We start from the raw sequence: 15267 nt of genomic DNA, 5'->3' as shown, positions 1-15267 counted from the left end.
GTTGGGCTGCCAAATGTGGACAACATGTGGAAGCAAACATTATTACTGAAATACCTCTTTTGCTTGATTCCACTCAAGAGTAATCTGACGCTAAAAAGATTTTTTGACCCTGATCTTTCAGCGCAGTATTGGTTGTATTTATACACTCAGCATTTCGGACAGTTGTTTTTGTTGCCTTCCTAGAAACATGAATGTCTGGTTTGCCATATCTATTCACAGAGAAATTAGGTGTTCAATTAACTGTAGTGTTCACTGTTAAACTCTAGATATAGTTTTACATGAGTAAAGCAATAACTTTTACTTGTGTTGAGTTGGTAGCTGTTACAATCAAACTTCTAAACATATGGCTGAAAATTTTTTTGATGTTTCTATAACCATTTTGAGAGCTACATTTTTAATTCAATTTATGAAAATGAATGAAATACTGCTATTACACAAGCCAGAGCTAACTAGATTTGTTTGTTAAATAAACACTTATGGGACTGTATTAGATGAAAAATGAATAACTACTGATGGAATGAGGTTGTGATTTTGAGCTGGAGCACAGCGGGGCAGAGCTGGGAGTGTCTGCCCAAACGTGTGGAGAACCTTGAGGGTTGCTGGCTGTTCTAAGCAGCGGGGAACTTACTAGAGAGTCCAGAGTGTGGAGAACTAATCTCTGTAAATGTGAGGCGAAGGAATGTGGACTGAGGTGGAGCAGAGAGGACACTTGATGAAAGACTGCAGGTTTGGTGATCAGGGGCAGATGTGGACGAGATGATGTGTTTTAGTTCATTCTAATGTGCATTTTAACTTAACAATCTGTAATGAAGTAATCTCAATCTTGGTATCAATCCTGAAACAATGCACTGGATAAGCAGATGAAGTAGAAGACAATGGACGGCTCGATACATGCATGTACACAGAGATCGATGCGGCAGACACAAAGAGAAAACACGGAAGTGACATACTGACATCCACATACAGCAGGAACATAAAAACTGCACGTGCACACATAAACAAGTGCACATGTGAACTTGTACACATTGTTTTCAGCACAATGCCTGTTCAGTTGTTACATGTATTTTGTGACCTACTTCCTACAAGTGGATAAACATTACTGCATTCCCAGGCATGTCATTTGTGTGTGTGCGTTCATGATTCTTCCACATTGTACAAAGGTTCTCAAAAACAAGAAGTCTGAGCAAGGAAGTGAAAAAGCAGCACAGTCAGATTCAGATTCATTCAGATTGTGATACATGCTAGCCTCGGCTTTATGTTGATTCTGAAAAAAAAGAAGGGGAAAAAAGGAAAGTGTTCAAATGAAGCAGGTTAGAAAGGAAATAAGTAATCAGTGTTGGGGAGTAACGGAATACATGTACCGCCGTTACGTATTTAAAATACAAAATGTGAGTAACTGTGTTGCGTTACAGTTACCGTTTAAAAGGGTGGTATTCAGAATACAGTTACTTTGTTGAAATGAATGGATTACATGGCCGTATTTTCTTGTTTCATGTTAGGCTATGCCCTCTCTATTTTTGGTTTCCCCACCGGTGGAAACCTAAACAAGACACGCATTAAGAGGCTCTAATGCCTGTGTCTCAATCTCGCGGCCCATGTCACCTCTACTTGCGGCCCGCATAATGACGTGAAGAAACATTTTAAAAAAATATTCACAAAATGATTTAATATGAAGGCAATAGGCAGGTTGTTACAGGCATAGCCCTAAAGAATGTAGCCTCATGGGCAGGGAGAATGGACTGCCATACCCGTTATGTGTCTGTGAGCGAAGGAGGGAGAAAAAGAGTCGAAAAGTACGAAATGTCACCGAGAAGAAACGGGAGATGGAAGCATGTCAATATAATATAACCACTGCAGCCAAAAAGAGTGCCTGACGAGCCCAGTTGTAAGTAAACTATTAAGAGTCGACTGTACACTGTGTTTGTCTTTACCTCCGAAACAATAAGTCCCGTTGGAGCAGCCTTTCAACGCCTCTCTCTGTCTCTCGCTAGCATAGTCGACCCACACAACAAAGTAAAGCTATTTTTCAGCTACAAGCCCGACATGAACCCGACGTATTAGCCAGAGGTCCCTTTACTACGGTTCGGAGCTGTTTATTTAGTTTTCTATACAAGATCGCTGCAAAAAGTGCAGCCTTACCTAATGTCCACCCTACTGTTATTCATTTTATATTAAGAATTAAAAATCTAGTTGGTATTGGTATGGCGAGTAACCTTCAGTAATAATAACAATTATTACTGAATAATAATAGAACAGCAACAGTGCATTCATGTAGTTGTAAAAAGCAGGATAGAATATTAAGTAATCCAAAGTATTCAGAATACGTTACTCTCATCGAGTAACGTAACAGAATACGTTACAAAATACATTTTGGGGCATGTATTCTGTAATCTGTAGTGGATTACATTTTAAAAGTAACCTTCCCAACACTGTAAGTAATGAAGTGCCAAACACTGCAACTTTGGAAATGGGCACTTGGAGTTTATTCCAAATGTGAGTCAGTCCCCAAAGATCACAATATTTCAATCCCTTATGTTGCACGCATTTAAATATATACTGTACACATGAAAGTATCAAAGTTGAAAAATTGACACTCCACAAACCTATCAGTGACTGAATTGTTATAGTCATCTTTTATATATAGTGTATGATTAAAGTTCAGTTAATTTGCTCAAAAAGGGGAAGAGATTGCATAAAAACTTGCTTTGCAACAATGAATATATCAGAATAAACATAAGCAAAGGGAAACATTTCTTTTCAGCCAAGCAGAATATTTACTGTACTGTTATTATGTGCCCCAGGACTTTAATTTTAATTTACTGATGCGATGTTGAAATGTTTTCTAGGCAAAATGACAAAAAAAAGTATCTGTGCAGGGACAAGCGGAGAAAAATGATGCGCACATGGTGATCGAGAGAATGGAAAGACAGAGAGGTGAAGATGAAACCTGGATTTTATCTGGTAATTGCATGATGTTAAATTGTGTAATTCTTAGCAGTGATGTGAACTGGGAATGTTACATAGACTAGAGTCTCTATTAACAGCATGAAGCAGGATAACAGCGGTCTCATGAATGAGTTCAGTGTGTTTGGAGTAGACCCACATTATACTCGCAGCTACCGTTTTTAAGTGGAAGTAGTGGGCTGCCCCTGCTTTTTTAAGTTCATGCTGTAACCACATTAATTTGTGAAGATCTGCTCATTACAGACTTTATAGTGGTTTCCAATTTAAAATGTTTGCCAAACAGTGAATATGCAACAAACTAATTTTAATATACCTGCACGTCTTTGATGAAAAACATATGATATGTAAGAATTTGTTTCCATTAATAAAAGGTTTTATATCACATGTGAAAACATGCAGAAGTTTATCAAACACTCTCTTAAGACAGATTCCTATCTCTCTTTGATCTCTGTCAATCTCAGATACAGGGAGCACACAAAACAGATGCTTTTTTTCATATACAAACACAAATACACAATTATGATGCAGAGCCAGTGTTATTTTTGGGTTGTTGTTCCTCAAGGTCTAGGTGAAGGGGGGGCTTCCTATTGGTTCTCAGGAAGAAGGCGTCAGCACAAGAAAACAATCAGAGGATGTCCAGTGACAGATCCACTGATAACACTTCTCTGTTTCTCATTCCCTGACACACACATATATTATCCCAATGAATATCATTATCACCTCATAAAATGTGGACTGCTAATAATGAGTCACAAGCCTGATCCTGTTTTTAACCATGAACACTGGGGCATCTTGCAACGTCTGCATTTCTATATGCATTTGGTATGTAGCCGTCTTTGTTGTTGTTGCCATAAATATGAGCATGCTTGGTCTTGATCTTGGACTTGACAGCGACTGACAAAACAAAGCACTCTGATGTTTGTCCATCAGTCGGCACACATGTTGAGTAATGGGAGCACAGAAACATCTCTGTTGCTACTGTAAATCACAGGTTTCAACCAACAAGTAGGATGTTAAAGCCAATGTTAAAGAGTTCTGCATGAACAAACATGCTTCCTATCATTCAAAAATCAATTTTAATGACCAGCTTCAAAATGTAAAAATCCCATATTGGTTGCCTTGGCAGCGAGCAAAGAAAAAAAACCTAATAAACTGGAAAGGCAGAAACTGTTTCTTAATATCTCTGTGATAAGGTCCAAAAAAATCTGCATAGGAAGACTAATGGAAACAAAAAAACAACAGATACTGGAGCTCATTTCTTTCTTTCTGTGCCATATAATCAAGGATATTAGACAAAGATAAAAGAACCTGCACGTATTCTAACAACAGAACGATGAACTCTTCAGCCAGAACAGTTCATCTAAATGAAACTATAAAGCTTTTTTCTTGGTTTGTGCATTCATTTTTCAATTAGGGAACTCCTGTTAGCTGAAAATGATGTACTGGATTTATCTTGTACACTCGTACATTTTCATTGCTATTAGGATTACGACAATAATGGTCATTTACATATTAAAGTTTAAGTTTTACTTGTTGTTCTCACTCTTTGTTGGATTTTAACACCTCTGTTCACTTTTTGTTTGTGTCTTGTATTAATCATCACTTTTTATATATTTTGCATGATAATTTGAATTAAAAATCCTCAATCGAAGTTCATTTGGTGCTGCTTTAATCAATGTCAAATTGTTTCATCAGAAAAGTAAAATTTTCTTTAGATACATCTTTTTGTGTGTTAAAACTGTGAACACTACTGCACACTGTCACGTTTGAATAGGTTAGAACGCCCCATTCATTAGAGACATAGAGGATTCTACACAGTCTGGTGAAAATATGAAACCCAACAATTCACATAGAACCATTTTTAGGAGCATAACCTGCAGCATGATCAAATAACTTCAGCAAAGTATCGATTCTTCTAGTAGAACTTTAATTTGTACAAAGTTTATTAAGAAATTGCAGCAAAGCTTACGCACTCCAAACAGCCATATTTTCAGAACAGTTCTCTTTTTTTGTACAAACTTACTAAAGATTATAAATGAAATTAATTACCAACATGCTAGTATGCTAACATTAGCTGTTCTATAGGAAGGTTCCTAAAACCGCTGACGGCAACAAACAAGCTTCATTTCCAACTTCTTTCAATGTGATCTGAAGATTTTGTTGCTTACATCTGTTTACAGGTTTCATCATCATCTAGAATTGAATAAACAGGCTATAACAGCAGGATTGATATGAGCAACTACAACATGAGTCAGCAACAATAACAGTGTAAAATTATTTTTTGTTATTAATAAGACATTAAGATTTTATTGACTAGGACCAAACAGCAACTGGATTTCTGTGTTTTCTGCTGCTTCTGGGCAGCTGTCTCATATACACAGAGTCATACTTTATAAGCTGCAGTTAAAACATATTTTACATTGTTGTTTGTCAAAGTAATTTTGCTTCTTTCAAGCCAAATTATTAGTGCTATAGTGCCCAAATTTCTAATCACTTCCAAAGCTGTATTGAACCAAAATTGTATAGCAGTGTAAAGGTAACATATTAAAAGGGTTGAGAGAAGAATGTAATGGTGCATAGAGGATTTACATACTTCCTAGTATGGCTGATTCAGTCTCCTGACACACCTCCAGGAAGCTGTAGTAAGATTCCATCTCAGCAATGGAGATCCGTACAGTGGAATAAGATCCATAAACGTCCATATTTACCACAACTTGTAAAGCAAGATCCAAAGGTCTGATGTAACAGCCTTCCTCAAGATTCTGTTTGTAGTCAGAATAAACTGAATCTTACATGGTTCTACTGCATGTATATTCTTTTCTATGGTATCTACCTGTCCTGCCTCCCCACTGACTCTGTAAGAGAAGCGGGGGGTGATCCATGTTTGTCTAATGCTTCTCCTGTCTGTTACACACACAAATACACACTTTTTGTTTTCTGTGCTGCTGGACCTGTTTGTTGCATGTCCCTGTACAGCCCACAAGATACCTGTAACCTCTCTACTTCTGTCTATGTCTGTTTCTGGCTCTCTGTCATAATCTCTGCTACAGGGTAAAGCCTATTACAGGTCATTTGCATACACCCACACCTGTTACAATCACAGACCTGCTGTGAAGGAGGGAGTTTACACTCTATGTAGACTCTATTAGAGGTTCTTTTCTACCCTGTACACTTCTCTCCTAATTTTGAGAGATTTTGTGTAATTTTGTGAAACAATTAACAACAAAAATACAAATAAAAAAGGATACTGTGGAGAAATACAGTATTGTTTCCAGTGAGCCAGTATGCAAAACATCAGCATCCTGGCTGCTTACCCACATGACATGTAGGTGTAATATTTTCGGTCACACCTGTGCTCTTGCTGTAATGTGACAATACTGCAAACCTTTTAAACACAATCACCAACCTATGATAAAGTCAAGAGAATCATTTTGAGACATTGTCAAAAATAGTCTTTTTTTACATGCAACACACAGCTGGGGATTATCTAAACATGTATTCTCTACTGGAAATATGCTGCTTGGTATAGGCAAGGGATGGCACCAGGAAGAGTGTAGACATTCTCTAGCTCAGAATGACCTGATCTATTCTTGCGTAGGCTCCGTCTGACATTATACAGACTTTTAGTAAAAACCATGTAATGCCTGATAGGACTTATTCTGACACTTAGATCACTGCCTTGAAATGTCTAAAATAGTTCTGAACTGAAATGCATGTGAGAAAACAGCTTATTTATATGGTGAAAAAAGCTCTACCTGCTGAAGTCTTATTTTGAGCTATCGTAGAAGTGGATTACAGCAGTGAACTCTATTCAGGTACACACTGTACTTAATCTTTTATAGTTTTTACCCAGATAAAAATCAGCTCATGTAACTTTTCAAGGCACTAAATAAAATAAAAGAAGTTTTTTTGGAGGTGGCTAAAATCCCATAAGCATCTCATTTAAAGGTTTGCTGTATGGTGCTTTATTTCTGGCAAGTGAATTACCTGAAATTAGTTTGTGAGTACAGAATCAAAGAAAAACAGACCGTTTTTAAATGTTGGCATTTTTGTTTGTTTGTTTGTTTGTTTTGTTTGAGAATTCATAATAATGAGAGACATTCAAAATACCTTATCTCACTTCATTACCAAATGAAATGATTGAAATGAAATCATTTCTCAGCTCAGTTTTTCAGATTTTTCACATGCAAATAAACAGATTTAACCAGCTGGAGCATCATCTAGTGGTGATGCAATCAAATATGCAAATTGTAAAATAAGATTGTTTTATCTCACACATACAGCTCGACGCTGCTCCCGATCTATCTGTAAAATAATTTCTCTGTCTCCTCAGATGTGATCCCAACTCTGCCAACAAGCAATCAAACTGCCCGACTAACATCCTGCAAATGCATGAAAGCAGCTGTGATTCAACTTCAACTCTTGGATTAAACCATTAGATTCTCCCTGCTGTTGCCTTCTGTTGAGAACTGGATGAACCCAGAATCCCTGTTTCTTCCTTTTCTTGTGTAGAAACACCAGGACCAGCACATCATTGCTGGATGTGAACTGCATTTCTTTTTTTTGTAGTGTGTTTTTGAGGACAAATTCTTTTGCAAAACCGCAATGCTTTTGATGCGTATTTAGATTACATGACAAATTTGCATCTCAAATAATTTGAATTTCATCTTGTATTTTAAGGTCCAATGGTCAAATTTAAATTACAAATGACAGAGCCTGTCACACCTGCCTGTGAGGATTTTAGCTTTCACTAAGGTTACCCTTTCCTCTGACTGTCATAACTGGTCTCTGCTGTCCTTTGTCAGTCAGCTGTATCTGGAACGCTTTCTTTTCAGTCTAAAAACTGAAGTTCTACAGGACCTTAACCTTAATACCTTTTTCATGTGCAGTTATGAGTCGAGTATCTCTGTTGGCCTTTTTGAAAAATTGATGTTGGTTCTCTTGATGTCAGCCAGCTCCTTTAATTCCCCTGGAGAGGCTTGCTGTTCCCTTTATTCTCTCCTTTACTGCCCAAGATGCACACTTTATGTTCGTTCTGTGGGTATCTGCCTGTGATATCCATGAGTGCTTCCTGTTTCATCCTTAATAGTTGATCTAGCCCTTCTTTGTGGATGCTCTAGGTACTGGAGGAATCTTCTGCTAACAAATTCTTAAGCTTATAACAGGACTGTTGATTGAGCGAGAATCACAGAAGCACCAGTGACCTCAGATAATCCTTGTTCTGTCTTCACTGAGATATTTGAATGCTAATCAATAAAATAAAATCAAAATCAAATCAAATCAAATCAAATCAAATCAAAACATATTTTTCAGCTAATTTTTCAAATAGAGCTTCTGCACCTTCTGTTATAGTTAAATTGACTCTTTCAATAACTCCTCACCACTGCATAAGCTATTATTATTCAGGTGCCCATTTAAGTTATTTTGCCCTCTTCCATCTCTATGCAGTCTCACAATCAGTGTTTTACATTAGTTTATCATGTGTTATTATTATCATGTCACAATAAGCAAAAACTGAGAAATCTGCACTTTGTTAAACTGTGTTCGTGCCGCCACCATGTATGAAAATGTTAGCATGTACAATAATGTAGCTTACCTGCTTGTATTTTATATTTCACAAGATCAAACACATGGGATAGACTAACACTTTACCACACAAAACTGTATTAATAAGCTGCAGGTCCATGTCACTCCCACTCCTGACAAACCACTACAGACTCGTGTGTATCCCCATCACTACCATTGACAAGGTGGTACTAAGGAAGCAGCATTATTATAGGCTTTGACCCTTTAAAGCTCTTTTTTACTGAGTACGGATTAAGTCAAAGCTATATAGCACACACACCTATAACACAGTCACTACAGTCGATATGACAGTCACTTACATATTACTGATCCCATGTTGCTGCTGATCTTTCTGTGACACAGTGTACAGGAGGGGCTGAGCCACACCGCTAAACCAACATCCAGTCCAATGTCCACAGCAACACACACATACAAAGATCTGGTGATACTACAGTCCACTCCTCAGGGCTGTCTGGTTTTCCTCAGTAGTTCAGGACCAGTCCTTGTCATTTTGTGTGTAAGAGTAGCAAGAAACGGCAGAGAGGTATGGATATGTGTGTGCTGATGTTCGTGTTTTCGTCAAAGAGGGGGGTTGAGCCTCTCCTGGCAGCCTTGTGACCGGCTTAGCTGCTCAGTTCTTACCACAGTTTACACAAATATCCTCAACAATACTCTCATCAGGCAGCGGGGACTTCCCTTCTCCTCTGCATCCTTCCATGTTTACTCCCAGCTTTCCTTTCCCCCCGTCCTGCTTCTTTTATGCCCCCTCCTCTCAAATGATTTATAAGGCTTCTCCACATTGTTTCTTCACTAGTTATGGATGCGTGTGAGATGGCTGCCACGCCCTATCTATAGACAAAGCTTTAGACTTTGAACTGATCATGTATGTAAAACAGCACAATTAGACAGGTTTTGGTCACACTCAGAGTCAAAGATGCATATAGTTGCATCGACTACATTATTCAGAAGAGAAAAAACTGTATGATGTTGGTTATCCATCAATAAGTGTTTTCCCTCCACCTCTTCTCGGATACTTTTAATTTCTTAGTTAAAAAATGTTAAGAAGATATAAAATAGTAAGATGGCGAATATTTACATGCACATCTGTTGGGTTGTGTCCAAAAAGTGGGTGAGGGCTGTGGCGCGTGTGTCCAAATAGTCTAATAAGTGTGTTACAGAATGTATGTGATATATAATAAATATTCCTTGCAGACAATAGTTTTGGCAGTTTATCAGACTTTTTCTTTTAGGTTAAATGTTGATATTTTCTGATTGTTAAAACTTTTCATTCCATATAAAAATACATGAAAATATAATATTTAAGGTGACTGAGGAGGATGCATTACTGCAATTTGGCGTGACACATTACTTGTATTTGAGGTTTTATCGTACTAAATTGTACCTGTTTAATTCCTTTCCTTTAATTCTCTTTTCACACATGAAGATTAGAAAAACCACTGAGTGCTAATCAGCTGCGACCAAGACAACTACAGTCATCAGCAACAGCCAATATCTGTCAGTGACCTCAGCCTCTCAGAAATGTTTGTCCTTTCCACACGACTACAGGACTCTTCATTAAAGGACATGCGACAAAAAAGTTCTGGGGTATTGTAAATCAGTTGTCTTGGTTCTTTTTGTGTTGTGTGACTGGACAGTTTGTGGAGGAGAAATATTTTTTTACTAAAATGTAACCAAGTTTCTTACTTACTGTGTTATTTAACACCTAGTTCACACAAGTTACTCTTAAAATGACTTTTCTCAGAAACCTCTGGTGTTACAGTCTAGCCTTATACAGTATTTCCATTCAGACAGTTCACGCATCAGCCTGAATCTTTCTCCACTCGTGTTTGAAAGTGTTAGCTAGGGTTACATGAGCTGCATGTATATCAGTTAGAGCAGCCTGTAGGAATTGCATTTTTCAAAACTATTTCAACAAAAAGAATAGAGCTTTTATTCTGCTGGTCCATTAAAAAAAAAGTCTATTTTTGGTCAACTACTGTTCTAACCGCTGACATCATGGATTATGTCACTGCAGGCCTTGGCTAGCTCACTGACAATGACCTTCTCCTACTGGAACCAGAAAATCACCATAGACTTGAAATGACGCAAGCAAACTATCTTAAAGTGACAGTCCAGGATGCACAAGACGGACATTTCCACACATTACTGAGTACTGACGTTTCAGACCAGGCACTAGAGCAATCTGAATAATTGATGAACATGGCATTCCCACCAGTCCCAGATCGAAAAGGAACAGATGTTGTTTTCTGTTCTCTCTATTGTTAGCATAAAAAACAAGCTTTCACTCGGTGTGTTTACCAGTTAAGTTATTGGTGAAATCATTTCAGAACTTTCAAGGAAAGCAAAACAGTTAGCGTTCCTGATAAACTGCAAAAAACTGAAAGTGAAACTATGAAATGATTCACATGTCCTGATGAGCGTTTCCAAGGAACACTGTGATTACAGGAATACCTTTCAAAATTTATCAAGTATCTTGACAGCCAACTGAAGTTTTCAAAATGAAAAACTAAAAGGAAAACAGTAGTTGTATCAACGAGTTTGCCCTGTAGTCAACACTGAAACTGTGACCAGACCACTTGACCTTGGCTCATTTGACCTGCTCAGCATTTATCCTCTTAAAAATTGTTCTGTAAAAAAATTAGGCCAAACTGTGAAAGTTCTCCTGTGCTATTGTTCAGCTCTATTGTTGTGAGCAGGACCGTTCAGCTGGCCTCTGTCCAGCAGACAGAAAGAAAGACACTTTCCAAAGGATATGGTGTGCCTCCCCTCCCCACCTCCACTCCTGTATCATATACAGGAAGAGGAAGCAGAGAGAATACAGTGCTAACGTCATCACTACAAAGGTTGGCGCTGTTTGGAAGCTTGGGTGGGTGACAGGGGTTTCAGGCAGGAGGCCTCTGAATAATATTACAAATCCTGAGCTGCTATCAATAGGCTGCAGTTGAGATTTCAGTAGCGGACCTCTGAAGACATGTAAGATGTGAACGCTGTCAAATACAGAAAACTGGTAGTGTAATGTTAGATGAATCTCCAGAAAGATACAATGCAGCAAGCAAAAAGCCAGGCAACAATACTGCTAATTCTGCCCTGTTGTATCTTATACCAAACGACATATATGACCACATTATGATTTGAGTTCCAAGCTGTAACATCTAACCTAGCACCATAAACTCAATACAATATCATAAATGATATATAGCGATTTTCATACACACACTACAGACCACCTAGCTTTTTTAAGGGGGCAAAGCGAGGCATTAAGAAGCTACTCAGAAGACATAATCTCTTCAGCATGTCCTGGGTCTGCTCCATAGTCTCTTCAAGTTCAATCAAGCCCAAAACACCTGGAGGTAGACCAGGAGGTAGACCCAAATGACTTCACCTAACTCTATTTAATCCTTTCCGATTATATAAATGTTTTTAATTTATTTATTTGACATGTGACAGATAGCTGTGTACAACAGTCATCCAATAAGATTTACATTTTCTCAGTTATGTAGAAAAGACTTCAACCGAGAAGAGGAATCACAGATCCATAACAGGTCGGCATTTTGTTGGCAAGATAACTCATAATTAAAACAACTGGGAATTGTGTAGGGGAAACAGGGGATAGTTGTAACATAACGTTTGACATTTCTGTCTGTAGCTTGGAGCTCTTTTAAGGTAGTGGATTCAAAATGTAATGCAAAGTATTTACATATATCTGCTATTAAATAGTGCAGCTATTTTCTCTGCAGCACAATTACTCATTGCATGGTGTGGTCTCAGACACAAAGAGTGAAATGTTACAATTGACCCCATAGCCTGGATTAGTTGTAACATATCCGTGGGTGAAAAAACTGACAAAATCTTAACATGTAATCTTTTTTATTCAACACCTGAATGCACTTAGAACTATTTATGTAGCTATGTGTGTGTGACAGAATGCAGAAATCTAGCTTTTGAACATCCATGAGAAGAATTACTTTTTTCATGGCTTACCTTGGTGTGGTTTGCAAAGTGCTTCAGAAAGATGAGGAAATCTGTTTCTTGCACCCATCCTGATTTATTTCCACTACCAGTACTTCCTACTGACCCATCTCTGACAAAGTGGTCTGCATAACGTGGGAACACAAACATTGGAGGAACTGTGTTGCCAATGGCATTAACCGCATATACAAAGGTGACCAGTGAACCTTTCTCTGCTGGTGTCATTGTCCCAACTTGTTTAATATAAGTTAAAGTAATAGTGTGGTAAGTTGTAACATTTGCATTATTGTTACAACTAACCCAGACTGTTGCTGTTACAACTGACCCAGACTCCTATAGCCATGAACTAGCTAACATTACAGCCAACGGCTAAAACATTAGCACTAAAGACCTACACAGAATATATCCCCATAGACATACAAATAACATAATTTAAGTTTGATGAGTTTAACTGCAAAGCAGATAATGCTATTAGAAATTGACATAAAGTTGAAAAAAAAAAAACGTACTTTTTTGCATACAAATTAATTTTTTTCTTCTTAAATTGTCTGTGTTTGCCAAAATGTGCTAATTTTTCACATGTGATAGAAGAAATGAATTGGGCATGTACAGGATGAATCACATCATTTGACACTTAGCTCTGATTGGAGAAATTGGAAGTGCTACAACTGACCCACGTTACAACTATCCCTGGGTTCTCCTGCAAGCTAATATGCAACGTGACTAACATAACATTAGTCACCTCCTATATGTGCTCATAATGACATCACCAGTTCAGATAAGGTTTGAAAGTGTTGCCTGAAACTGTTTGGCTCTTCCTCTGTTTCTGCATGCTCTGAAACCCAATTCATGTCAAACAGTATCATCTTATAACATTGGTACAGTACATTCTCATGATCTGTCTCTATTGATCTAACACACACCAAGGCAAATTGATTCCATCTTTGATCAATTACATTCTGCCATTTGAGGCTTCTCCTCCTCCTGCTGCCTGCACAATATCAAAGGTGAAAAGCCAACAAGCTCTCTTCAAAATGACTGTACAGAAAATTAGAGAGAGTGTCTGTCATTCCTTTAATGACAATAAGCAGAGGTGGAATTACATCACCAAAAGCCCTTATAGTTTGTTTTGTTTATACTCATAAAGGAATAGTGAAAAAAATGACCACCAATATTTTTTGGTAATCACTTTCACTTTACCCTGGTGAGAAATATTATAAAGTCATAGAATGATGGCGATTTCATAGTAACTTTGAAATCCAGTGCTCAGGAAATTCAACTGCATTTATTAACATGGGCCTGCTGTGGTGAAACTACAGAGTCCTGTAGATGAATTCCAAAAAGGTGCATCTTAGATAACATGCTTTTTATGCAACACTGGAATATAGCAGCCTACCAGTCGTAACAGTGAAAAGCTGTATTAGGAAAAATTGCCTCATTCAGCAATCGACTCATACTTTCCCTTCCCGCTGAAGAGGTGATTCACTTTAAGTCTTGCCTTTATTAAAGCTTCAGCATCTCCCAAGTAATTTTGTTAAGTAGCACAATGCTCATTTAGTTGTCAGTTAAACAAATTATTGAAAGAAGTATAAATGCATATTAGGCAGTTGCAGTATGAAAAAGAAAAAAACTGCAGTAATTTGCATGATAATCTGTGTAGCTTGAGTGTAATGTTAAAAGTTTGTTTTCATGAGCTGTTAATGCATATTTGAATTGTGGGAGAGCAATATTTTCTCACCTTTCATAAAGGATGGTTCAATGTATCCAGTGCTAAAGGGGACCATACATGAAGCAATGCAGCACATTTACTTAATTAGAGAATTCATCCAGCTCTTATTATCGTTCCCACACAGATGCTTCCAGCTTCACGTCACTCAGTTAGGAACCTCCTTAAGTAAACCGACTGTTAAACTGCAGCCTTTGACTGGAGCCCATCTGAGCTTTCACTGGACACACACTGATACTGGTCATCCATCGCAAAGCTAACACGGATAGACAGGCAATTATTCACACTCACATTCACACTTTTGTCAATTTAGAATCACTGATTAACCTAACACACATCGGAGAAAACTGGAGTACTTGGAGTGAATCTATGCAGTTTTTGTTGTTTTGAAAAAAATACATATTCCTTTTATTTGCCTCTAAAAAAGTGGGGTTAAGGTTAATTGTAATCATCAATCACAGAGAGAGGCCTTTAACTCGACATCCAATATTTGTTATGAAATTTTAGTAATGTATAACTTTAAGACCGAACTGAAAGGCCTGAAGTAACAAAAAATAATAATAATGCACAAATTTTATTAATGACAAATTAGCTGCATAGACAGATCATTGATGGTTGGGTCTGTGTATTAATGATGTGCAGACATAAATCAGTTCACAGAGTCATATTGTAGTTTCGTGTCATTCTTTTTTGGACTGAAACAAGTCACACTACTGTAAATCAATTAACTTCAGAGTGCAGACTTAAAATTAAGTTACACTCAGGTTAGCAGGAGACCAATATCAATAGTTTCTCAATTATATAATGGTATAACAAGTAATCTTTTAAAAACAGGTGAAGAATATAACAATATCCAGTTAAATTAACACCTTTACAGAATCATCTGTGCTGCAAACACTGGTGGCAGCATACTGAGCGAGCATGATTTCCAGTAAATTAATTCAGAGCCAGTTTCCATAGTAACACTCTTCACAGGCTGCCCTCCGCCCCCCTACCCATCATTCTCTTAGCTACTGTGCAGT

General features: G+C 37.7%; 1 protein-coding gene across 7 annotated transcripts in view; it reads right to left on the bottom strand.

The window, feature by feature from the left end:
* mcf2l2 (MCF.2 cell line derived transforming sequence-like 2) overlaps nucleotides 1–15267 on the bottom strand; it is a 109034-nt gene that overhangs the window by 92488 nt on the left and 1279 nt on the right. Inside the window, exon 1 of one of the 7 annotated variants that reach the window (XM_040039809.1) lies at nucleotides 8850–9239. The exons of the other annotated variants lie outside the window; for them this stretch is intronic. Within the exon in view, the coding sequence (XP_039895743.1) occupies nucleotides 8850–8865 (16 nt within the window). The 5' untranslated portion in view covers nucleotides 8866–9239. Of the gene's footprint in view, nucleotides 1–8849; nucleotides 9240–15267 lie in introns of those variants that run through there. 7 annotated transcript variants of the gene reach the window in all.

The sequence above is a fragment of the Simochromis diagramma genome, unplaced genomic scaffold, assembly GCF_900408965.1.
Source record: "Simochromis diagramma unplaced genomic scaffold, fSimDia1.1 OVJJ01000026.1, whole genome shotgun sequence".
Lineage (NCBI taxonomy): Eukaryota > Metazoa > Chordata > Actinopteri > Cichliformes > Cichlidae > Simochromis > Simochromis diagramma.
The sequence above is the reverse complement of the archived record's forward strand: the minus strand, read 5'-3'. Positions and strand labels throughout refer to the sequence as shown.